Source organism: Netta rufina (genome assembly GCF_964035555.1).
Source record: "Netta rufina genome assembly, chromosome: 6".
NCBI lineage: Eukaryota > Metazoa > Chordata > Aves > Anseriformes > Anatidae > Netta > Netta rufina.
The window spans coordinates 13,113,851-13,141,597 of record NC_140129.1 but is presented as its reverse complement, the minus strand read 5'-3'; the positions used below and the strand labels follow the sequence as shown (position 1 = coordinate 13,141,597).

Genomic DNA, 27,747 nt, shown 5'->3' with positions numbered 1-27,747 from the left:
TTAAATAGAGGAGGATCTCTGGCAGTCTCTGATTTTATCTGGCTCCATGGATAATGCTTTTTCTCTTGGCTCTTCTTTAACGTGGCTTACACAGATAACACCCTCTGTATTTTCTTCAGCTTAAAACAAAACAAAATCAAACATTAAAGTTCAAACTCCACCGATAACACTTCAGCCCAAATTACTGCATACATTTAAGAGAAAAATAGTTCAGGAACTCAAGCTAATAGGTAAGTCATTTGTGAAGTTACCTGCTAGTTAGTTTGATAGTCAGTTATACCATGTACTGTTATGTAAGACATTGCAAACTTACATGAATTTACTACAGCAAGTGCCCTGGGAGTACAAATATTTAAAAGATTTCAGTCCCCCAAATGATGGTGCTATGTTTACTTTCCTCCCAAATGTCCTTTTCCTTCCCCGTGGAAAAATAAATCTACATCTTATGATTTTTTTGTTGTTGTTTTTTGAAGGGGCTGGAATAGAGGTGTTATTGCTTAAAAATTTAATGCTAAAGCATGTTGATTTAAACAATGACTTAAACTTCAGGCATGACTGGCCACTGATTAGTGACTGCATATACATTTTCATCAGGAAATAGCTTAAGTTAACACGTGGTTAAGAGAAAGTCCAGAACATAAAAAATAACTTTAACCAAGCACACACGTGCACATACACACACAGTAGAAAAAGTATCTTGAAATATAAACTGACTGAACTGGTAAGCAAGTGTTTCATCCAAATAATCTCTGTAACATTACTTCCTCTTCAGTCTAGAATGTTTTTTGTCCTCCTGCTCTCCAGATAAAGAACTAGGCTCTGGAAAGTAGGAACTGGATGGAAGTATCTGCACATTTTATAGGCAAGTTTTCCACATAACTTATGAATGGTACCAATATTCTCACTATTTCAAAATCCAGGGTGGTGAGATTGAGACGTTGAGCAGAAATCCCAAAGAACAGTGAGTTTAGTTCCTGCATTTATATAATTTAGATTTTATATTTGGCTACACTTCTTTTTGTAGAAACTAGTATTTCTTTAAAAAAATAACCTCAAAACATTAATCACTTAAACAATTATTTGAGACGTGTCAATATCTTGATTGAACAAATGAAGGGTTAAACAACTGAATGAAGGAGGTACATTTGATAACTTTTCTGAAATTCTTTTAGCAAGAGGGAAAATAGAGTTTTTTTCAGAAGAGCAGAGACATCCTATTATGGGAAGGAGACAAGCTACACAGACATTTGAATACAGCCAAGAGAAAATTCTTAAAATTAGCTCTGACAATAACATCACAGCAAAATGTCCTAATGTTACTTCAACAAATCCAAATTTCTGCAGGTTTCCTCACATACCCTACGATTTCCTTTTTACTTGTTCATGTATTCTTTTATCTCAATTTTATTTATTTCACATAATTTAGTACAAATTAAGTTTTGCTGACCTGTAAAAGTCATCAGGACTTATAGGGATAATTACAGCTATGGCATTATGAAGGTGTAGGCAGATCTAGCATATGTTTACCTATATTTTTCTGCAAAACTGCTCAGGAGCCATCTTCTCAGAAATCACAGATGACAAGATAAAGTAATACAAAAATTAAAAAGCGAAGCATTGCACAGCTAACATCTCAGACACTCTGGGAAGTCAAAACAATATGTTGCACTGATATATATGCTCCATATCTAATAGGTTTTCTTCACATGGCGTAGAAATCTTTCTTTTTGAAAGTAACACTTCATCCTTAACCAGGTCCCATACCTGACAATTCAAAGACCGTATCTGTATCTGATAAAAGTGGTCTAAGGAGCCTTCTATTTTGACTGAAAGTTATTTAAGATGTTTAACATAAATTTTTAGAGAAGTATTTTCAGACAAGTTTGAAATTTAAAGCAATTATACAACTCCAACTGATCACTTCTAAAGCATATTGATGACTACAGGATCCTAGTTAAAATTTACTAAAAAACCAAAATCTGTAATCTGCTGGGATTGTGCAAAGAAAGAAGTCACCAAAAAACACATTTTTTTCCAAAAAGTCCTAACCAGATTCAATATTGGTTATTTTCTATTCTTATTTTTCCTAATAAAATGTTATGTTTGAAGATGATCATTTTAGCTAAATGCTAGGTTTTTTTGGGGGGGCAAGATTAGTGCTCATTAAATAAGATGATGGTATTTTTTCAAAGGAAGTGATAAGTAGTTAAACTAAGCCATTTTTTACAACAAAGCCTACATGTATTTTACAGTCACATAATTTTACAGTAAAAAATAATTAAAGTCAACTGAAACAAGCCTATGCAGAGCATTATTAACACATTTGTCTACTTTGCTCTAAGACACATGGACCAAAACCCACTGTATTTTCTATATTTGTGTGTTATTGGGAAGAATGAAACTTACTAAGTGCAGGATGGCTATCCACAATCCGTACTGGAACAGTCTGTACATCTCCCAAAAGAATCTGCTGGACTCCTCCTTCCAGGCTTCTGGAATCATCTACCCCTTCAACTGCTACCAGCTGGCCCATGGTGACCAGACTCTGATTAGAGCCAGGTGGAGTCCCATAAGCAGAGTCAGCTGCACTATGCTGTGCTAGGCCAGCACCTGCTTGCAGACTGTGCCCCTGACCAAGTACTAGAGAATGGTTTGTTATTGCACTCCCTGTGGAATCCAAGAGACTTGCAGAGCTGGGAGGGGAATGATTATTTACAGCTATCAGGGCTGTTGATTCATTTGTGGAGGTAGAAGTTGACTGCAGCTGTAATCCCTGTGAAAGAGAAGGCAGAAGTACAAATAAACCAATACACAGCAGGAGTAATTTACATTTGATGACAAACATTTTGCAGTGCTGGAACTGAATAGCTTCTGACTATGTCATCTCTTTTGAACAGTCAATCTCAGCATCTGTGGACTAAACTTGTATTTGAAAAAATAATCAGACAATGGTGTCCAGCAGCATCTCTAAGACTACTTATGACCATAAAGCTCTAATTTTAGACTGAGATTCAGTTCCAAATTGTTATAAATGGCTCAGTCTTCAAAATAGGACTATAATCAAAGTTTATAATTTATTAAAGGAATAGAGGTAAGCAAACAGCACTGGGTGCACCGGGAGTCTCTGCTGTCTTTGTCTTTTAGTCATTCTTCAGCTTTCTCCTTAATCTCCTGGCCAGATATCAGAGACTTGCATAGTGTCCCATGCAACAGTCATAATAGTTAGCAGTTATTCTGAACCCCCCCAGATATCAGAGACTTCAAGGAAAAGCCTACAAATACATTTCCCTTCAAGCTCTCTATTGACATGAATTGCTAAAACATTCCTTTGCAAGATACAAGAACTATATACATTAACCACTCTGGTTTTTTTTAGACTTGTGGTTATACAAGGGTATGTAAGACAGAAGGTCACATTCATCATACCATGTGGCCCTAGCATTGTTCCATATTGACACAAATCAGATGAACACATTTCACAAAATCATTCCCCAATACTGCCCATCCCCATGATGGGTGGGCACTAAAAGCTAAGCGTACTGCTTTAAAGGAGACTTGGGTAAAGACAAGGCTCTCTTCAGCATGAGACGGAAACAGCAAGTAGAACAGCATTTTACTGCAGGCTGTATTTCTATGGAAGAGATGACACATTGGGGTTCAGAAGGTATGAAGGTAGCTTTTCAAAGACCATTGGGAAGAAGGTTAAGAGACCCAGATTTCAAGAGACAGAAGCTTTAGAAGCAGTTTGTTTGGCATGGCAGTCTTAACCTTACACCTCAGCCTTTCCACCTGGAAGTTCATACATCTGAGCTGAGAGCAGTTTTATGATTTTAACAGATTTTCTTATGAGGCTGGAGAAGGATTTAGAAGGAATGAGTTTGACTTATCCTCCCTCATTTTTGCAGCACTTTTATCATGAAATCACTGGAACATCTGGAAAATGAATAGGCATTTGATTTGAGGCAGAAGCTCACTACTCTCATCTCCTTGGTTTTGCCTCTTGACATCATAACTTCAAAGTGGCAGTGAGATGCCCTGCACTACAGCTAGATGTGACATATTAGAGAAGCCAAAATAGGAGTTGACAGCTATTGCAAGGTTGTTATTCCCTCACAGCCAGCATTTGGGATCAATAGTTGAGGAAACTTGGTATTTTCAGCTTGCCTTCAGCACTCTCAACACAGAAGATCTGACATTCTGTAAACAACTTGACTGTACCTGAAGTTGTGCAAATATCTTGGGCTGAAGTGAAGACAATGAAGACAACAGCTGAGCTGTTTCTGGTAGCAAGGACTCCCCACTCTGGTTGGATTCTCCTTTGGTGACGACTGACTCTGCTGGTGAGCTCCCTACAGTGCCAGAGACAATAAATAAACAGACAGTTGTAACAAACTTCCTCCTCTTGTTTAAAAGCCTCCCCTGTAAATGGAACAAGCCAAGCCCCTTTAACCTCAATACAGACACATAGATATGCATATACACATATATGCTGTTCTTTTTTGCAGAAGAACTTGCAAAAAGAAAAAAAGTCTTATTACAAGAAAAAAGATACTGTTATAGGAAGATGGCACATCTCTGTTGAGAGTGAAAAAGAAGCAGTTCTGCAGAACGACGTAATTATTCCCTACCCTGTGTGTTGAATTTCTAGTTTTAACATAAAAGCCAAAACATTTCTATCAAAACATCAATTAAATAATTGGATCACACATACACCTTCAGCAAGCGCTCAATAACAAACAGGCATCAAAAGAAAGGACTGTCTTACAAAATAAAAATCTACACAGGAAATCCTGCAAGTCTTCTCGTTCCCTTCCAAAGTGTATTTGAAGAATTAGGACAGCTTCTAAGCGATATCACATCAAATATAATTTTAAAGAGAGACTATTTATTTGGGGGTCGTTCAGCCTACACATTCCAACATTTTCTGAAAATTCTTATTTAAAGCAAGAATGATTGACTTAATTTCCTCAAGACTTATGGAAATCAAGATTCACTTGTATCAATTTCTGGAAAAAAAAATCCTGTGGGATTATTCAATTTCCTGAGATACCCAGAATATTTTGGATAAAAGGTACACAGGTAAGAGTAGACACTGCTCAGCTTCCTGTTTTGCAGTTTCACTGCTATAGCTGTAAAAGACCTACTTGTCCTGTGCATATAGATTATCCTATTGATTTTTTTTTAAATTTGAGAATAGTCAACAATATCAAAAAGCTTTCTAGAAAAAAAAAAATCAGACTAAGCTTCCATCAATCTGAGCAAATAGAGATATATTTTTCATCACATATACTGAGTTGCAAACTAACTTTTTATCCTAACTGACCATAAGATACACTCTAACTCTTCTTGAATAAAACTACTTCAAAGATTTAGCCTCTTTTTAATACTATAGAGAGATCTCATGTGTATGTGAATATTCACAGGTAGGAAGAGATAGTGGATTTTTCCTGAGATTGTATTCTACACCAATATGCCTAGGAATAAATCTAATAGATCACATTCTATTCTACTCACTCCTTACACTGCATGGATATTCGGTATGAATGCCACAAGTTTAAAAAAATACACACACACACTGTATTTTTTTCACTTGCCAGCATACTTCATAACAGATGTAAAAGGGAAAAATGACTTAAGAATTTTGATAGTGACAGTGTTCTTACACCTAGGAGTAAAGAGACAAAGTAGAATCATATGGTGAAGGATATTCTTCATACGTCTATCCCGAATTTGCATATTTTAGGCAAAGACATGGAATTATGCACAGAAAAGGAAAGAAACAGCTGGGTCTTAGTTCTGTTATTGTCTGATTTCTTAAATGTAAATTTGTCCCTATTCAGCACAAGTTGAAATGAAAAAAAAAAGTATACAAACAGTAGTTTGAGAAGTCAGTGTTGTTTTCCCTGCTATCACTTTACATTCTTAAACAAGAGCTGGTTTCAGTCAGCCTTCTTTTTTCACTAAGACTTGTAATATAATTATAATAATGTATCTGCAATGTGTACAAACACATCCTCACATAAATTTAAGTGGAGATGAGATATGCTGAAATTAGATTATCAGCTTATATTCACTGAATTGGCACACGTGCAAAAAGCCAAATGCATCCAAGATCTCTAACTTCCTCTAAAACCCAGCATGTGATCTCGCTGAATGGATGTTTACATATTTGATAAGCTATTTTGCCTTGGAAATCTATCTGTGAAAGACGAAAAAAAGCAAGAATTGATCTTTCTGAACCCTTACCAGCATTCAGACAGTTCATACCAAAAGTCAACTCTGCTGAGCCCTATGACAGTGGTTAAGGCACCACTATTCTGTTTCTCTCCATAAAAGCACAGTAATGGAAATATTAACATAGGTGGGTAAGTTTAAGCACAGTAAATCTATTTATACTGCAAATTCCTTCTTTTCTAAAAAGAAAAAGAAATATATATATATTCACATTGAGCCTAAAAATTTACTTCTTGTCCTCTGACAGTTGTCAACACAAATTCGTGTCCTAAATGCTCCAAGTATATAGGATGCATTTCAGTTTAATTGGATTCATTGCAGCAACAACTACAATAAGAGTTGAAAAACAAAACAGAAGCCCAAGTTTACTCTTTTTACTAACTCTAAGTGAATTAATGTACATGGAATTGCTCAAGAGAGAAGTCATACTGAGCCAGAATTCTGGGGTTTTACTTTTCCTGCTATAACGATGATAAGAAATAGATCAGGGAGTGACAGGGGTCAAAAGGGGAAGATGCCCAAACACATCTGAACTTCTTCAGGCCAGAACTACAATGCTTCTTCAAGCAAGAACCACAGTGGAGGATAACTTGACTTGAACAAATCTTTAAGCGTGACAACTATGAGAGTGCCCCTTTGATCCCTGGGAGTTCTCTACCCACTGGAATAAAAAGTACTGAACACTATGTTCCAGTTAAATGAGGAAACAAGCTGGCACTGCCACTGACTTTAATAAAATTAAGAAGTCTGCAGTCTATCTTAATGTAATGCATGCAAATAATTAGACTCTTCTACCTTGCTGCAATCACATCTTGCTGCTAAAGCTGATTTTTCTGATGAGCATCATATCAAAGCTATTAAAGAAGGGATGCAGAAAATATCCACAAACATGCAGGGAAGTTCATTCAAGCCACACTGACAAGACAAAACATCCTTGAAAATGAAATGTCCATGAAATCTGGACAAAAATGTAAGAATATAATTATTTTAAATTTATTAACATCCACCATGATCCAGTAGAGTACCTCAACCTATGTGGAATCCTGACCACGTGGATAGCATATAGGTCTAGTTACAAACACCTTTACTTTTAGTACATGTTTTGAAGTTGAAGTAAAAGTAGCATGAAGCCACTTTCAACAAAGAAAGTGTAATTACATGGTGTAGTGGTGTAAATACATGGTGTAATTAGCTTCTTTAAAAAAACACAATAGACCTTAGACCACAAACATGGACATAACAAGTTTCCATAGAAGTCTACTTTGTGTTTTCACGACATTATGAAAAACAAAGTGTTCTCAATTTTGACAATAAAATTACAGCATTAGTTGTTCAGATCCTGACCCTGGCAGTGGAAATCAACAAGTCAACAACTTCCTGAGAAGAACGAATCTCAAAATGCATTCAAGTCCTTTTTAGCAAAATATTTAAGAACATGCCAAGCAAAGACCATCATGGAATTCAGATACCCAGTTGGCCCCAGATCTATTACCTGAGTGATAGGAATATTTCTTCAGTAGGAAATTAATTTTCTTTTCCTACACAGGTGTTATTAGCACCATCATCCAAGGCAAAATGCTCTTTCAAAATAATCAACCCTTAAAAATTTTCAGTTGCTTGAGGATATGAAATAAAAAATAAACTTACAGTTTTCATACTTTTGTCAGCTACATCAGGGTTAAACGTTTTTTTCTGTATGTGCAGTCAAATAGTACAAACAAAAAAAGCTTGCCCTTCTCTGCCTCAAAACAGACAAACCAAAATAAACCTCCTTATATTCAGCTGAGTTAGAGAACTTGTCAGCAACCTCTCTGGATGGAAACAATTTCTGTGACATCGTTAACAAAACAAACCACATTTGGAAACAACTAAGTTATTAATACAGTCCTACCAGCTGAAGTTGGTGAGGCAAAAGTAACAGTCACTGTTTCTGTGAGAATGTTCCCACTGTCTGTGGTCCACTGCAACTGAAAGGAAAAAGATTGCAGTTCTCAGAAAGAGTCTGTTAAGTTTGTCTACTACAGGAACATAGGGTCAATTCAGGACCCACAAGAAAACAGTGTTTTTTACTAACTAGTGAATTTTGGCAGGTTTTGGTTTACAAAAATAAAACACTGCAAACTGTTTTTGCAATATGCACTATATCAAGAAGGCTAAAGTTATCTTGTGAAAATTTGAAGACTGAAATAAAAAAGTCAAACTATTTGGCTAACAAATATCACCCATTCATCTGGGACAAATGCAGTTTAGGGATAGGAGGGGAAAAATTATAATGCAGCATCATTTAATACTACACTTTTGCAAAACTGTTTTTAAATCAGCAATTCCTTTGCAGTCAACCTCATAACTGGAAAAACTAGGATTATTCTATCTGTTACTGCTCAAGAGGTGGAAGAAAATAAAGGAACAACAGAAGTTACCCAACATTCTGACATATCTACTTCAGGCTTATTTCACCTGCTATAAAGTGCATTCGATGCTGTACAAACCCTAATTTAGGTTCTACCTCAGACACACTTCATCCCAATTTTTCAAATATGGAAAAGGAGTAACTCCTCCAACACATAGATAACAACAAAGCCATGAATAAAATTTTCTGCTGCATGTCGATTTTTCCATACCACATGGCTTCCAGTTCATGCAATCATCATGCAAGAGTATCTTTTAATGTGTCAATCAACTAATAGCAATCTAATGCTGATGAGATAAACACTGAAAAGGTTTTATTCACATTTAATCTAGTCTTGCTCAGCAAGAGATTCCACTGAAAATATTGCTGCCAGAAATAAAAAGTCATAGAATTGTAGATGAAATGCAACTAAAAGTAAAAATTAAATGAGACTTTCAGTATTCGACCCAGGAATCAAAAAGAAATGCTAGGGCCAACGTACCGCTGTTGGAATGCTTTCTGAATTATACACCACATCGCCATTTCTCAGGGACTTCTGCACTTCATGAATGTGGTTCTTGATGTCATTCACAGTGGGGAAGAAGGACAGGTTATGCCTCTCTGGCACTTCATCAGGTTTGAATAATTCTCTTTCTACATATTTTCTGTCGCATGTTAAAGGACAATGAAATTAAAATTAAAATATGTATATTTAAGATCTATTGTGCTATTTCTTTGTTACAACTGCTGCTACCTTCACCCTCTCTTTCTTGTGTTCACAACAGAAGAGTATGCTAAAATAACTTCTGATCCAGTCCTCTGGGCATCTACTCTAGAGCTCAGAATTAAAAATCCCCATTTACTCAATTAACTTTAGAGTGGACAGTAGCTCTTAATGGTTGTCTATAATATGAGAAGACAAAATCTGGAAAAAAGCAGATTCTAACAACATATGGGAAGTACATTCTTTTACACATCAGTACTGCCATTTAACTGCAAACCAAATTAATCAAACGCAAAAGCAGGTATAGCACTACAGCTTCAGAACAATGCCAGACATCTCTGTACCTCAGTTGTTTCCTCACTGCATAGACTTGCTCTATTCCCTGAGACACCAGTTCTCTGATCTTGTCTGCCACTTGAGGATGAAGTCGGGAAGGCAGAATACAATTCTCATCTCTAGCAACTTCCTCCTCCTCCTCAGGAGAAGATGCAGAAAAGTGGGAGGGCGAAGAAGGGAGGCAGGAAGTTTCCATTTCATGATACTGGTGGGCTTGCTGAGTGGGTAACTGTACATACCACCTGGCAAGAAGGAAAGAGTTTCTATACACAATTCTCAAGCAAAGGCAGCAAAATGAATCTCTTGGGGAACAGACAGACAATCATAAATGACCCAGTTAGAGTGACATAAGTCTTTACAGCCCCTCAGCTGGAAGATACTGCCCTTTAGAGCTCAGGGTCCTCTGACACCCTTCAGTGAAAAATAAAACAGGTTAAATATCCCAATACATTCAATTATTTCTACTTATTCCCTGCATGGAAACATCTGCTGAAGTTCCACATCTTAGCATTTAACACATTTACCAAGTGAAATAATCCAGAGCCATGAGTCTTACTGACATTGTTGAATTTATACTATTGATATTAAGCAAGAACCTTAATAAAGTAACTAAGAAAATCTAAATCCAAGCAAGCAAATTATTGCTCTATTTGCTTCATTGGTCAAGATGAAAAAAATAAATGCAAAGTTCACCTGAGGACACCACCAGCATCTATCAAGTTCTTCTTGAGCATGTTGAATGCTTTCTCCTGCTCCATTCTTATGATTTTCTTGTCAATTTTAGGGTCAGTAGGAACTCTGTACTCCAGAAACTTTTGAACCTTTTTAATATAGATCCTTCCAAGGGGAGGATAAAAAAAAAAAAAAAAAAGAAAAAGAAAAAAGAAATTCCTTCAAATACACTTCACCTCCAGGGGGAAGGCAAAATCCCCACCTACTTCATATTGGATATTACTATAGAAAAAATTCAAGCAGAGCGTTGTTCTGGGGGCTGAAGAGCCTCTAAGAGAAATTAAGAGTTTTTAAACAGATAATCAATAGAGAGGGATGCAGGTGGATGCAGAGAGTCACATGTATGGTCCAGGCTGGAAGCCACTCAGCCAGAGTGGTTTTGCATTTCAGCAAAAATCCTCTGCCCCTCAGTAGCATAAAAGCACAACACCATTTCTGGACAGGCCGGAATTCACCCAGCCTGAAGCATAAACTGAGTACATACACATCTAACTGCACCCGTCAAAGTACGCACACCCTTAGCTCTGCAAAAAAAACACAAGCACAGCACTAAAACCCAGAAGAATGCCCACGGATAAGTTTTTTTTGTTTGTTTGTTTGTTTGTTTTTTTTTTTTTTTAAAAAAAAAAGAAAAACAAAGATGACAGTCGGATAAGGAAGAAGTCCTCACCGGTGCTCAGACAGAGTGATTCCCACCTGTAGTTCATGGACTAACGTACTGCTATTTTGCAGCTAGGCAACCTATCAAATGTCAGCCTCATTCAGTTTAATAGGACAGCATTTCCTCCTTCCCTCTATATGTAAATCAACCTCAAGTTATCAAGGAAATAAAGCTAAGAGCCACACTGCATGCTATAAGCTACCCCGCAAACAGCACTCTGTCAATGTTCATGAGATTTATATTTTCTTAGGATGATGGTCAGTAGCTTTGTAGCCAATTCTTACCTTGCTGGACAAGTGGCTTTATACAGATGGCCAGAAATCCTTTCAGGCTCACTGGCTTTTTTGGGCTGAAACCCTTTCCTTCTTGGTCCATACTGGCACTCCATTACTATGGCTCTGCTTCCTGGGAACAGAAAGTAATTCACTCTATTTGAGCAACCACAGAAGTTGTTATAGTAAAACACTACCTATGGAATAGACAAGAACTCCAAAAAAGTTATTTCTGCTTAACAGACTTCTTCAGAAGGCAGTACACTCAATTGTAGCAAGCATTCAAATACAGTGAAAATGCTTTTTTCACAGCATGCAAGGAACACAGAGCACTTTAAAAGTGTTTCCCAAACCGCTATCACTTCACAACGCTCCTGGTAGATATAAAGGGGCAAAAGATTGGCTTCTGACCCTATCAACAACAGTAATTGACAATATGAGCAGCCTTGCTAGTTACCAAAGGAGCACAATATGTTGGTAATAAATACAAATAAGAAAAATAGAATCTCCAAAGTAACCAAGAAAATCCACAGCTGAAAGCAAAGGACTTTAATTAATACTTCAGACCATTCTGCCCCATAAATTCTTACCTGCAAATCTGACCTACCTTATCAGTTAAACAACACTGCCTCAGTGTGGCATACCCTCATTAACACAGACAGGCTCAAACAAAGATTGCTTAGCTCTAAATTTCATTCAGATACATGACTTATTCCAATCAGACCACTTACAAAAGGGGTAAGGTGCATAACAGTGTCTGTGGTCAAGAAGAGAACCTGTATCTGTCCCATATCATGTTTAGCTATCTATTACTTACATTTCATATACACCAGTCCACTGGCAGGGAGCTGCCTATGCCACAAATGATATAACCAAAACCTTTTTAAGGTATTACAACAGCAACATAAAGTGTTTCCATAAGGCACTCAATGATTTAATGCCTGAGAACATGACATTATTAGTATATATACACATCAGTGCATGTAAAGAGAAGGAAAATTGTGCTTACCAAACATACCTAGCCTTTTCGGATTTTGTTTAAAAAAATTGAAATCAATTTGCTATGACTGAAAAGACTTCAAGAGGTTTAAGCTAGTCCTTACTAGTATGCATGTCAAACCCAATGTGATGGGGCTCCTGTTTTACAAAGGTATTAGCAATATACAATTTTTATTAAAACTAACAATCAAGATTTTATAATTACTTCATGTTTTATACTATGTAGGAACTACCCAGCTTCTCCACAGCAGAAACACAGCAGGGAAGGCATTACGGTTTGGTTCCACTTACACAGAAGGGATAAATTCCTTGAGAACAGTACTTTTGTCCTGCACAGTTTAGAATTAAGTTATCTGAGATTTAAATTACAGTTCAGAAAAACGCATTTCCAGCCTCTGTTCTCTAGATGTAAAGGTTTTTAATGAATGTTCTTCATGGAGTGCTTACATTCTAACCCTAACTGCATTGAAAAGGCAACTCATTAAAAATACACGTAATGCCTGTATGGGGATCTGAGCAAAGCAAAAATACTAAATCCTACAACTTAAAAATCAGTGTCTCTAGTAGTCTGCAGAACTTTGAAGAAGAAAGTCTATGTGTGGTTTTGTTCTAAATATCTTACTGTGGGGGAACACATTTATTAAGCAGATCTTACAGAAAATTAAAAATATCTCAAGTGCATTTGGGGAGCTGGAAATAAAAATGTAGATCATTTTGGTTTTAAGAAATTTCTTACCTGAATGAACTTAATTTCACATACGCATCGCATGAGCTAAATGCATATTTACCTACCTCTTTAAGTCTCCACATTCATTAAAAAAAAAAATAAGTCTGTCTGCTGAGCTATGTTGATGTTTACTTCTTTTTGATTTTATAGGGTGCCACTGAATCATCTTATTGGCTCCTGTGGAACAAACTCTGCAAAGGGTCTCCAAACCAGGCAAGAATGCTGAAGCAAGCTCTTACCCTTATGAAAACTTTCAAGACCTGATTGAGCAGAGGGAACCTCCGCCCAGAGAACTCATTCACAAGTACCATTTGATGCGGGTTCCTAACTAATTTATTTCTAAACAAAAAAGGGAATGAAACACATCAAAGCCTGTGTTTTCAGGGAAACAAGCTCCTTCAGACTGTGGCATAGAAGTACCAAAGCTGCTCTTTTTTTTTTGCCTTGACTTTACTAACACTAAGGAACACCACAAGGATCCTTCTTTATGGCCAACTGTCAAGTGATGTTGAGATTTTTAAAGTAGTTATTGAAATAAAAGAAGTTAGTTACCTGCATTGACAAAGGGGATCCCATCATATGGGACATACTGAGATTTCCACATCAACCGTGTGGCGGGTTTGGCTGGGCTTGGAGACTGGCGCGTCCCCCATACGCTTTGTGTTTGCTGCTTGTGTAGCGTTAGAACACTCTCTAATTCTGTCTCGCTCACACAATAGCCGCGGTATGAGTCCCCAATTTTCTGCATGGAAAGGAGGTGAAATAATAGGATTATTCACCCAGCTGACTGCTCTCCATTACCCAAGAAAACAAAAGCAGTCAGGGACTCTGCATGTGAGAATACAGGCTCACATTTTTGGTGCTTTGTGTTTTTTCCTTCCCCACACTATTGTCCTCACAAGCAAATTTACCACTGGATCTAGCACCAGAGTGTTCTCCACTGAGGTCAGCGGTCTGTCAGCCCTCAAAGACCCTAAGTGCACCAAGAACTCCACAAAGGTTCTCAGAGTTACTGCCAAAGCTAATTTCCACAGGACAACTTGATTTGTTTTTTCCCCCACAGTGCTTACTTTTGTTGCAGTTTCCTTCTAAGACAAATTCATCTTAGGTAAACATTGTGATGGAACTGCCTCAGAGGATCTCTGAAGTGCTAAAAATTGTCTACATATCTACTTCAATGCACGGACACTGCTCTGAGGTGTAGCAGAATACATCTGCTTGTGCCACTAGTAACTGCCTCACCTGCTTAGTGCATTAGCTCTGAATTGAATGCCCCAGGCTTTAAGGCTCTCTCCATTCAAAAAGCTACACAGAAGCACAACACACAAGATTTGTCACGTGCATATCAGCTATGGTTTCAATGAACTTTGCTAAACTCCAGGCAAATACAGAAAACTCGCATCTAGATCTGATTCAAAGAAGTAGTCAACAAAAACAATTATAAACAACTCATTGACTTTGCAACATCCCCTACGACAGCTGCTCAGCAGATTCGGTGCTGGTCTGTGAAGGCCTGTCAGCAAACCATGAAAATACTGGGACAGGAGTGAGCTATCCCATCCAACAGTAACACCAGGAATACTCTGCTAGGTCATTCTTACAACATAACCAGGGAGCAAACATGTGATGAATGAATGCTGGCATCTGATGCATCCATTTTGCCACCTTCAGTGACAAAGCAGCCAGATGTTTAAATAATACTGAAAACAAAAGCAGCAACAGTATCTGTCCAAGACTATTATCGCAATATTTATTAATGACAACAACATAAAACTGTCTCATAGTTACCTCAGAAAAACAAAATGTCTGTGGTTAGCAAGACCTAAAGTCAACAAAGAGCAAATGAACCCCCTTCAAACAAAGTGGGGAAGCAGGCTGTTGCTGCTAGCACAGTCCCCATAGGCTAAGGTTACGCATGCACTGACTGCAAGAGTCAGTCTGTGGTATCAGTTTCTTACACAGCAGCAGCTCACTGCACTGCGAGCATGCTGCTCCACCACTTAATCAGGTCTGCATACGCTGCAATCATGCAGCTGTAGCAAGGAAGAAACATGGGTAATTGTTGTGATTGTTTAGCCAGAGACTGTAAATAACAGACAAACAGAAATGAAGCGATCTGAAAAATGCAGAAGGAAAAAAGCCTGAGAAGTACCAGAAGTACCTTCTTTACAGAGACCTAGAATTATCCCCTCTCACAGCAGGACATGCAATATCACTCCACAGAAAATACTACATTACCACCATCTCTTTCCACACCTTACACTGGTCACTATAAACAGCTTCTTGACCTTATTCTAGGGAGATGATAGAAAACTTATAGAACTGTTGTGCCAGAAAGGTAACTGTTAAGGTATTATCTCTTATTGTAGCTTTAATTCTATGCAAAATCCAGCATTTCACAAAATTTGGATGTGGGGGTAGAAAAAAATCATATAGCACATAAGATCCCCACTCTCTAGGAGCTTCTGAGGCAGGAACAAATGGATAAGTGAGACCATCTGTTCCAAACAAATAAATGTTTTTTGCATAGTTGATTAATTAAGGCAGTTTTTAATTATGCTTTATTTCAGTATGCTAACACATGCTGGAAATGTGTTCTGATCCTAATGCTGAAAACTTTAAGTAGGTTAAAGAAAATAACTTGTTTTTTTTAATCCGTTTTTCGTTACCAAAGTAATTACCCTGAAGTAATTGGATACTTTCCAACCTTTTTAACTCCAGCCAAATGTCAAGCCAAAAAAAAGAAGCAATTCCTTTTCTCCCCCTAGCCTCATCTCAGTAAGAGCACATAAAAGCTTACACTAAAGTACACACATCAAGACTGCAGTTTTCCTCGACTGAAGTAACAGCAAGCAGCAAAATGCCAGAGGCATTACACTGTCTAGGCACAGCAAGCATAAGCTGAATAGTTCAGGACAGGCAGAGAATCAGCGCTAAACACAGAACTTAGCTCTAGTTTTGTAGTCGCAGCTCTTACTGTCCTGGGTCTGCCTGTGCCTGCTGTACTGACCACACTTCAGAGCTCAGCCCTGGCCAAGAACTTGGGATATACAAAGGGCAGTATGCACCCAGGCTATGCACGGCCTCACCCGCTGGTATCTTCCATGAAATGCACACAGACTTCCACTTCAAGTTTGGTTCTGTTCTAGAAAGTGACTGAAAAAGTGGAATTGTGATTTAGCTCATTTATCTGCATGAAGAATGGCTGGACTAAAGGTGAAGCATTTTCTCCACCAGATCCCCAGTTTCCAGTAGGACCGTTCCACCCTGTTACTGGTAACAAAGTGTTCTGCAAGACACCAACCTCAAAGATAAATGACACTTCAGAATCCGATGGTCTCTAGTCTGTGCCCATAAAAACACACATACATCTGAGCCATCCCCAGTGGATTTACAAGAAACATGTGACTGAAACTCAGCAAAGCAACTCTGCTGATAACACGCAAGGAGGGAGAGAATTTGGGTCATTCCTCCTTGGATGTGCTGAATTCTGCATGGAGAACAGCAAAAATTTATTTTTATATTTTAAATAGAACTGGGAAGATTAATGCATACAGGCAACAGTTCAGCACAGAGATACTTGTATACTCAGAACACATGCAAACATTTCAAAAAATATCTTTCTTTTTTAAGAACAATAGAGAATATTCTTTTTCTCTTTCTGCTGCTGTGAATTTTAAACTCAGCAGGTGAAAATTCTTATAAAAGACTTGTGTTATGGTTTGCTTCATCTAAGTCCTATAAATTGAAGCCAATAATAAATTACTCAGACATGCTACATGGATGCTAAAATGGGAGAATACGTCACAGTGGCAAAAGCACAGAAGTTATACAAGGGTTATACGTCTTAATGGACTTGAAAACTAACCAAACACTTGAGGTGACTCATTGTTAACCATATCTCTACCATGGAAGAGTTAATGTTATTACTTTTTGACCTCTAAATGTTTAATTGAATAAATATTGGACAACACCATTCATATGAAATAAAAGACGTAACAAAAGGAGCAATAGATTGATATATTTAGTCAATTTAAAAATTATTTCTAAGTGGATATGGAAAGCTATTCGATTTCTAAGTCCTTTGCAGCTGCAATTTCTAGGTATCATTGGCAAAACCAACAGGGAAAAATGTTCAAATGGTAATGATATCTGAAGAGGTAAACAAGATAGAATATCATTTTTCCTTTAAAAAAGTATTAAGAAAAAGTAAAAAATAAACATCTATCAGGAAGAGTTTGGTAGCAGGAAGATGAGGTAGGTGCTCTCTCAAAATCCTCCCATCACCCCCTTTCCTTTTAAATGATTCATTAGGTATTCTAGCTGTTAACAACATCCTAAGTCACCAGGATATTTCTGTAGACATCTAAATACGCAACAATATGAGAGTCCTGTTTAGGTCAATGCCATGACAAGGAATAAAGATAGTTTCATTTATATCAAGTATACAAATTCTCCATTTAGGGTAGTGAATTAACTGTACAAACTGCAGTTGAAAAGGATCATTTTATAGTTTCTTAGTAGGCATTTGGAAACAGAAGCATCAGCCTTTCCCAAATGTAAAGATTCTCTCTCATGAAGTGTAAGAAAATCCTAAAGCAAGTATTGGTCACCACAAAGGAAAAAAGAAAACTTGGGATAGGATCTCAGCATTTTTCAACAAATGAAAACAAGCACAGATAAGCATGCATGATAAAAAAGTAAGAATATTTAACATATTAAGGTGCTTTGATAAGTCCCAGACCTGACCCTGGCAAGTAGTCACATGGATTTTGATTTCTAAGAGACAACACAAACTAATATGAACAGTAGCAAACTTACAGCATACAGAAGAAATTTTATTCTTGCACTTAGAGTAAGTGCAACAAAAAGTGGTTTGCTCAGCAGAAGACACCAGGGCTTACGCTGTATCAAGAACAAACTTGATAACGTTGCATACACAAATGGGAATCAATGGCTCTTCCCAGAACTGTATAGCATCACAAGATTTCAGAGGCAGAATTTGTGCTTCAGGAGCTGTTCATGGTCAGTCATTCCCAAAAAAGAAAGGGATTCCATAGCATGTAAAATGCTATTTCACATGCTGAAATGTTTAGTAGTACCAGCTTGTAATAGTACAATTTCATAACACATCTTGAACACAACTTATACAACTATAAACATTATTCCTGTCATGGAATAGGATCTATGTCTTGATCATGATGAAAAAAATGAATAAGAATTCTTTGTAGCTCACCTCACAGTTCCTGAGACGGCGTGCCCACACAGGCGTGTTTGGTGGCAATTGCTGGAGAGGAATGGGAAAGGGGTCTTCCAACATCCTGAAAAATAAAATGTTGTAAGAGTCTGAACAGACATCCAGGAAAGCTGATTTTTATCCTGACCCACAGCTATTAAATCAAAACAGTGCATTACATAAAACAAAACAGGGTATATGACCAAACTACAGATACTATATCAACATGCCTTTGAAAAGGTGGAGTTCATTTTTTCCATATTCTACTTCACTGCTAAAATAATTCACAATAATTATCGCTATTTTAAAAATCATTGTCTTCTGTGTTCAACAAGACCTCTAAGCATTCAGTATTCTCAGTATTGTTACGTAATAACAATAGCCAAAACACTGAGAAATAGACCATTTGATTATCTTGATAACTGTCTTATGCAGACTGATGGCAGAGTGCTGACCATTAAACCAAATATCCAATGCATGTTAAATGCTACACATTTTAGTGGATTTTAAATGAAAGCATTCACAATTAAAAATGCATCCCCATCACTGAGGGAGGGGACAGAGTTAGGTATCAAAGACAGGAAAGGAATAACTGAACTATTTAAATTTTAGAAACTTTATTAACCAATCTGCCTGTGTGTTCCACTGAAACACACCATCAGCAGCAACTTTCTCATATATTTTACGAAAGGAAGCTTCAGCTTTCCCTGCAGCTCTTTCAATAAATCACTTTTGGCTCTTGGCATTACAACTATCTGGAGTAATTTCAGTAATTTGCACTGTGTTTCGTACAATACCCTCCTATTGTTCTAGTCAGAATACATCCAACTTGCTTTGGAATACAGGTATTTTAACCGCTTTTCTCATGTTCTGGCACATACATAAGGTCCCAGTAAACACAGTTGGCTACATATCATTCACTATGAACTAAAAGTTCATAACCTCCACTCAACCATTCTGAGGTCATTTGTTATAGCCGTCACAAGAAACAAAATCCCACAAACCGCAAGAAAATTCATCAGCATTACCAGCAGGTCAAAGTGACTGTTAATCCTTTCAATTCCTAACCTACCTGGTGGTTGTTTTTTTTGATACAGTGAGAGACGCCTGTGGATGTAGAATGTAACCGCTTGCGCTGTCTGCTAGAGCAGCCATTGCCACGGTCTGCAAGTTCCCATCACCACATTTCTCATCTGAAACATCTTTGCAAAAATAAAACATCCTTCTGGTTAACAAAAAAGAATGGGAAAATGACAAACTATAATTAAAATTGTGTGTTGGAAGAACAAACCTTTTGACATATGAAAGACAATGATTTTAAGAAGAAAAACTGTGAATTGGTACTGATAAACTCTAGGCACGTACATCAAGATACACCCAATAAGGTTGTTTGTACTTGGAGACTTTGGTTATCATGCTACTGCTAATGAATCCCCACACAACAAAGCAAATAATCAGAAGAACTTTAAAATCTGTTTTACATTTCCACAAATCTATACAGGATTACATGACTATTTTGTTCAGCTGCAAATTGCATTTTGAGAATCTGTTCAAATTTTTTATTTTATACAGAAAATGCATAACAGTAACAAACCTTTCAGAGTTTGATGTAACACGACAACTGAGTTTTCAGGATTATTCTGTGAATGCAAACTAGTACACAGCCTTTAGCCATCCAGCTAGGCTTACAGATAAATAATCAATGCTTTCAGATTTTAAAATACATCCTTTCCTAAAGAAAAGCTTAAAATTTGTGCATGTAGTTGTGCATCTCAGCACATACTTAAAACGTGACACGCTGAGGGCAAAAACTTGGTGACAAAGTAGAAATTGCATCTCATGTGCTTCACGGGGAACTGAATTTCTACCTAGATACTTCATTTCTGGCTTCACAAAAGATGCCATATCACCTGAGTGAGGTGTCTGGAACAGATAAGAACAGGAATTCTCCTATCTGCTTTACTTGAATTAACTACTTCATTCAAAAATGAAACAAGCAGGCAGTAAAAATTGGAAGCTGCTGGTACAGTTGTCTGATATAGCAGAAATATATTTATTAATGATAAATAATGCAAGAAGCAGCTTTATCCTTCATATCTCTATTTATCTATGACACACCTAAAGTGAGCATAATAACCTTTATTTCACAGGGTTTTGTGCAACAGAAAACACTGCAAAGCATGCCAAATTCATAATCAGAAAGCAGATTCAGTAAATATGTATTTTTGTCTTTTAACTTTGGCTAAGGAAAGGAAATATACAAACAAGAGGTTCTTAAAAAAAAAAAAAAAAATCACACAGGATGCACTTAGTCAGAGGAACACATACCCTCAAGTCCCACAGCTTATACTCACCCTGAGTGCTGGTCACATCCAGGAGCTGACCTTGAGGAATAATCACTTGGGCCACTCCTGGCTGGGCAGAAGGAATGACATGCAGCACCTGGCCATTTTCTGACTGGCTGGCAACAATCATCTGTAAGGCAATCACAGAAAAGTATGAATGGTGCTAGATGGTCTAGTGATCACTGTCCAGATTGACCAGTTTGGCTTATAACTAGAACAGGAAATATTCTGGTTGGAATTAAGGCCTATAAATTAACTTTGTTTCACATAATAAAGGAAACTGTCTATTTAATGTCAGTTTCATAAAATTATTTTCCACCTTTTAAAATAGCCATTTACTTGATTAGAGAGGAAAAACAAACAAACAAACAAAAACAAAAAACAAAAAACAAACATACAGGATTCTACAACGAATTACACATTTATTCAGAACTGAAAGCTATCAAAAACATGAAAGTAATTCATAATTGGATTCACTGTAACCGCATTCATGGACTAGCAGGATTAATCATAACATATAAATAAATTTGATCTTTACTCCTAAGAAATTGACCTATATGGGCAATGTTTCATGCAAAAGCAGACAGAAGGTAAAGCTGCAGAACTTGAAAAAACAAATTAATTAAATCTTCAAAAATCCTAGAAAAACTAAAATGACTCCTTATGGTAAATAGTGCTACAGTTACCAAGAACTTGTTTCCAGCAATGTTATAAAAGCTAACATAACAAAATATAACCCTGTTCCTGATTTATTGCACTTGAAACGGGTCAGGTGTCTATAATTACAATACAATACATGCCAAGCAAACTACTTGAATGAAGGAACACTTATTTTGTAAAAAGGTAACTAAGAACTACAAAGCAACATTTTGAGCAGATTAAAAAAAAAGATCTAATGGGTTAGCTTATTGCTAACGTCCGAGTCCTACAAAAATAGACACACATATCCCGGGAATATAGAGAAAGCAGCAACGATATAAGTACAAAATCTCATCACACAATAACATCCAGGCTGAGTACTGACAAAAGACATGACACTGTCATATAATAAAATTTGCTATGGCTGGAGATGGGGCTTGCCAATGAGGAAGAGCAACTGGAGCATGAACTGAACCACTGAAAAGTCTCACCTTGTTGCTCAAGACTAAATTAATTGGCTGTTACAGCAAACAAGCACCGTATATAAGGTCCTTCAAAGAGCTCCAATGCCACAGACTTCTCCACCTGCCCTGCTTCAGATGTACTCACCATCTGTGTGCTGGGCCCTCCTAGGGGCTGCAGCTCATAGAGAGGCTGCCCGTTTTGGTCTACCAGATGGAACTCCTCTGCGGAGAGAGGCTGAGGCTGGGGTGGCCGTGCAGGTGCAGCTAATGATGGAGAACTACCCAAAAGGCGTACTGTGATAGGTAAGGCTGCGGGAGAGTCGCTGTGTCCAAACAACGGATCCTTGGAATCCATGCAGGTTAAACGCTTTCACAGAGGAAAAACAGTAAAATACACTTTAATGCCAAGTAGCAATTTCTACTTTTAAAAAAACAAACAAAAGAACATTTAAAATTGTCACGGTGCATTTTTACTCAGATGGAGCTCTACGTCCTTCTGATCGAGAGGCTACTATTTAGCACTGGCAGTTCTGGTTTTCACATTTTCATGCTGAAAATATGAATACATTTCTACTTTCGAGAACTGACTCTCTACTAAAAGGAGAGAAATTCCACTGTGCCCAAGAGCTGTACCCCAAAATTACTTATAACTTTAAAACATCTCAAGCCTACCCAGAAACTGAAAGAACATCCACCAACTCAATTTGACTTAAAACGAAATCTTAGATATTATTCTACTCAGCCTTTAGATACTTGCATTTAGCTATGGAGACAAAGTTTCTATACACTGACTGCTTTCTTAATTCTTTACCACAGAAGAAGCACAAGCAGCAGAAAACAAAATCAAGTCCAAGAATTATACAGTGCAAGACCAAGAATCAGATCTTGCAAGTCTCAAAAAAAATACGTACTCAGAACATATTCTACTCAAGCTTGAGAAATTGAGATCTCACAGCACATTCAATTTGTATTAAATTTAAATGTTTAAACACAAATATGTGTCCTGTTGCAACTCTGTCAACACAAACATTAAACATTTAAAAACAGTAAGAATTAGGTAGCCCTATGTAAGTTTTGTAAGGCTGTCATTTGGCCAGTGCAAGAAGGGCAATCTGTTTTCTCTCTGCAACAATTACACATCCAGCTCTAATGCTTCTGTAACAAAAATGTGGAAACTGCAAATCAAAAAAGAGGGGAAAAATGTTTCTAAATTCTGTACTGTAGTCAGAACTGGGCCAGAAACCTTATGCAGTTTCAGCTCCTCTGTAAAAAACACCAGAAAACAACAAGATTGTATGAAGGCCATGAACACACTATTAACCCACTACCTGAATGATCTCTTAGCCAATGCAATCTGAACAAGAACATTTTATTCACAGAAGTCTCTGTGGCTAGGATAGGTGGCAATATTTAGTAACAGCTATACTTAAGATTCCCCTTCACTTGATGTCTATACATATTTTGTGTTGTCCTTGGACTCTCCTTTTCCACATCCGGTCACTAAGCAGTTTGACCCAATTTTCAAGTGTTCTGAACCCATCCAAAATTCTTTTAATAAAGAATTTTGTTAACAAAATAAGTATTTCTTCAGCACTGTAACAGGAGTTGCTAAATATAATTACTAAAAGGCTGTCATTACAGGTAACATCTGGATATTTATCAGTTCAAAACCGAATGGCACAAGAATACAAGTGAAGGAACTTCTGTATTTTTTTAAAAACACAACAATGTATTAGTCTAAAGCGAACAAATACAAATACAAAGGGAACAAAAAAATTAGTCTAAAGGGGACAATGTATTAGTGTAAAGGGAACAAATAACAAAATATGAAAAATCACACTGTAAAGTAATTGGAGAGAACGTAAAGAAAGCGTCTAAAAAGACAGAATGTTCATATCTCACCTGAAAAACCTGATCGTTTGTTTCCAACTGTCCTGCACCATTGCAGTTGCCTACAAACAAAACATTAGATCTTTCCATAGCAACATCATGGTCAACTCCATTTTCTTCCATTACCAGATGACCTGGAAAAGTTACAAAACTTTACTTCAGTACTAGCCTCAATCAAGAGGTTGCTACAGGATTTTTTCTGGTGTTAAAGATCTAAGTTTTACAGGTTCTAATCCCACTGCAAGCTAAAAGCAAAGCCCTCAAGATAAAAAGCCCTTGCTTCTTTACCACTTTATTACACACTGCAGGTACATTGCAGTGTGTTCCTCCAAGAGTATAGTTTAGCACCTAGTACAAGAAAATTTGCTTGACTTGTCATTGTGCACACAGATACAAAACAGACAATACACGTTCTTACGCTTTTCATTTAGATACATCCGCAAGCACTTATCTATACACATCCAGAGATTCTTAGTACTTACAGATATGCCAGCACTGCTTTATGAAAATATTATTCATCTACTACCACAGTAAACACTCAGGACTCGCATTACCCAACTCGGTCACAGAGCCATCTTGAAGTAAATTGCGTTTGTTTTAAAGGGGTATAAAATAACATTTAAATTACAGAAAATTACTACAGTTAGACTACATCTGGAAGCTTTGGGCACAAAAAGTGCCAGATATTCAAAACAAAGCTTGGCATGAATCATAGGATGAAACACAAAAAACAGAGTTCTCAGCACTTTGGAGATTTACCTCCCATCCCAAAGAAAAGTCCTTCAAGGAGCTCAGCTGCCCATTACAAATCTTCAAGCAAACAGAGAATATGAGACAGTGAATTGCCACAGGATAAGGCTTTCACCTAGCCAACACAGCCTTTAAAGCAGTGACCAAACCCAAATATTTATAAGGAACTAAACAAAAAGACAAATTAACCTGGCCTCTACATTACTTAAATATACATATATATATATATATATATATATATATATTCCAGTACGCACATAATATGCCAAAGTGAACAGAACAAAACTTAATTCCTGCAATTTGTATTGGAGGAGGGAGAAAGGTGCTTTGGAAATAAATACTCTTCCGTATTTATTTTAGAGACAGGCAGCATTATGTTAGAACATGACTCCTACCAGCTTTATGTTCTTCATCACACAGTAAATTCCTTCAGATGGACCATCTCAGCTGTGGCATCTAAACCATTTACAGCTTTGGTAAGGAGAATGTAAAAGACTATAAAGCCTTTCAGAAAGAACTGTACAACTGAAAGCATAAATTTATTTTTCTTTGAAAAGATATAAAGGACCATGGGCAAAGTAGAACATCTCCCTAGCTTCTGGGGATGAATAAAGCATTCTGCTGATATGAACAACATTATGAAGTTAAGCTGCTCATATGCTCATTATAATAAATATTCTAAAGCAGATTTATTTTTCCTTTCAATTTTCAAGTGAAGACACTCCAAACCAAGCTCTAAATGAAGTTAATCATGTTTACCAAGTATTTTGTAGCTTTGGATCTGAGAACAATTATGGGATGTTTCAGTTTAAATATCTGAAGCAGACAATAGAAAAAAAAAATCCACGCCAGACAGAACTAGATTTCATCATCACTCAACCAGTGTGCCCCTATTAAAAGACATAAATATATGTTGGTTTTGCTAGGGCAGCACTTTCAGCTGTTAGAAATCACCTGAAGATGTTCGTTCGACAGACAGCGATGGTGTGTGCTCTGAGCATGCCACAACCCTGCCAAAGAGAGCAGGAACAGCTGTCTCAGCACTGACCTGTGGCCAGAGCAGCCCAACGCTCTGTATCTAACATGCTAGTTAATAACAGCCTGGGGAAAAATGATAGCAGCAGGGCAAACATACAGTGATATTTTTCCAGCTTCCTGTTATAAGTAAAACAGAAATAGCTAGAGCATGAAGTTGTACCTTGGTGTTTAAAACACACCCTCAGTATATTTCTGTTCAGTGACCTTGTATAAACACTCTTCTAACCTACGCCACTGGCACATGCATCACCCCAGTAGTGAACTTCATGGTTTAACCATCCAGATTGCAAGCCTAAATTCTGTGCAACCCTAACAAAAAATAAAAAATATTTTTTTTTTGTCCTAAAGAAATACACTGTTATATAGATGCTTAGAAGCACATACATAACTAATAAATGGCATAGTTAGATAAATATTGTCAACTAATTCTCCAAATAAGACAACTAAATCCTGTTCGTAGATATATGCATGGATATTTGTCATGAAAAAGTGAATAATACGCAAGTATCCCTCTTTTTCATAAATGTTTTACAATTGAAATTTTTGTGGCACATATGTAACACCATGGCTTGCTACATTTAGCAAGAAGTTGAGGGAGAAAGGTGGGAGTTTAACTTAGCGTAAAAACTGAATCAACAGCTGTATCCCCCACGCACAGCTCAAGTGCTGGCAGCTCTTTGCCTCAGCTTCAGGCTCAGCACAGCACCAGGAGAGCCACCTACGTGCTGCTCTCTGCCAAGCCCACTGCTCCATGGCTGCTTCCCACTCAAGGGTCAGCACCCTAACACTGCAGCACCGCTTCTGTCACCCTGCCTCCCCATTGAGAAGCACCCTGCTCAAAATAAAACAGTATCTGCAACTGCTGCTGCCCTCAGTTTGACTCCACAGAGAGCTGGCAGCCACAGAAACTGCTAGCACAGGTAAGTATTGCAACCATCACTAGTATTTTAAGAAGTCTTAGTGATGGGATCTTCAAGAGAGCAATCATCAGGCACTGCAACGTAGCTTACTATACTACCATCAGCAGTTCAGTTCCAAAGACAAACAAGATCACTCAGCAAAAGGCAGGCAGACCTGATGCTGAGGCAACACCTACAAACCAACTACAACTACACCAGTTCTAGACCAATGTAACTCTCAGGTCTCACATGACTGTGTTTCTGCCTTCCCTCAGTTATGAGGGCTCTTTCTGAGGGCTATATGCAGGCAGACCCAAACAGAAGTACTGTCTTCCAAAATCCCAAATCAAGTTATTTTAACGCTGAGGAAATTATGCAAGATTTTAGTCTCTCTTCTCTTAGAAGAAAACTGAACTTGAAGAAAACATGTGAGACCATTTTGATAATAAGCCCATTCCCTTACATTTACAGACAGGAGTCTTCAGTGCGCACCCCTGTTAAAAAAAGAAAAAAGATAAACCAAAGCTCAACTAAATTCATGTTTTCAGCACTGCTGATAGCAATGTGCCTCATCTTGGCCTCAGTTTACACTTCATGATGGCAAATACAGTTGGAAGCCTTGCTAACAATTCTTTCTCAGTTTTCCCTATAATAATTAGAAGGTTTTATAAAAAGATTTAAAATAATTGCAAAGCTTAACACAACACTTCCTCTGAAAAAGCTGCCTCTGGTGAGACCGCTCTAACAAGCAAACCATTATAAAGGGCATGAATTACAGCGAAACGTAACGGGGACGAAACTGGAGCAGAGCACTGTCCTCAAGCAGGCAGCTAAACTAGCTTAACGTTAGCTGGTGCCGGGCTCGAGACTCAGCTCGTGTCCGCGGTACAGCAGCAGGCGGGTACAGCACGGGGCGCACGGAAGGTTTGGGAAGCGCCCAGGTGCTCGGCAGGGCTCAGGGGGACCCCTCAGGGAACCGCGGGGCGGCTCCGGGGGGCGCGGGGCCACTGGGGCTGGGCCCCGCCCGCTGCCGGGGGCGCCGCGGAGGGGCGGGAGAACCCAGTGCAGAGGCGAGCCGCAGGTGCCGGTGCCCCCCACCCCGGGGTGCTCGGCTCCCCTCCGCCCGGGGCAGGACCTTCCCCACCGCCGCGGGGCAGGGCCGGCCGCTGCCTCTCGGCGAGGGGGCGGCGCCCCGTCAGCCCGGCCGCCGCCAGGCTGCCTCCGCCGACCCCCTGCCACCCCTCGCCGCGGGGCGCCGCGCCCCCGCCCCGCCGCTCTCTCTCCCCCAGCCCGGGGGCGAGGGGAGCCCGGCCCCGACCCCCGGAGCGAGCCCGCCCCACCTCGCCTCGGCTCCCGCCGGCGCCGCCATGGAGGCCGCCCCTCGGCGCACGCGCGGCGCCCAGCGGCCGGCA

At 38.3% G+C, this 27,747-nt stretch overlaps 1 protein-coding gene across 1 annotated transcript; it reads right to left on the bottom strand.

The window, feature by feature from the left end:
* On the bottom strand, nt 1-27,722 carry CARF (calcium responsive transcription factor; the record flags this gene model as incomplete). The annotated part of the gene is made up of 15 exons (XM_084289609.1): nt 27,676-27,722; nt 23,661-23,782; nt 21,904-22,125; nt 20,665-20,785; nt 19,383-19,512; nt 18,311-18,395; nt 13,627-13,816; nt 11,361-11,481; nt 10,377-10,520; nt 9,692-9,925; nt 9,126-9,288; nt 8,126-8,201; nt 4,219-4,349; nt 2,407-2,773; nt 1-119 (listed from the first exon to the last, which is right to left on the bottom strand). Exons 2-15 carry the CDS (start codon nt 23,769-23,771, stop codon nt 1-3), a joined length of 2,214 nt encoding a protein of 737 aa, XP_084145735.1. The 5' UTR covers nt 23,772-23,782; nt 27,676-27,722.
* Nucleotides 27,723-27,747: the final 25 nt, after the last annotated feature.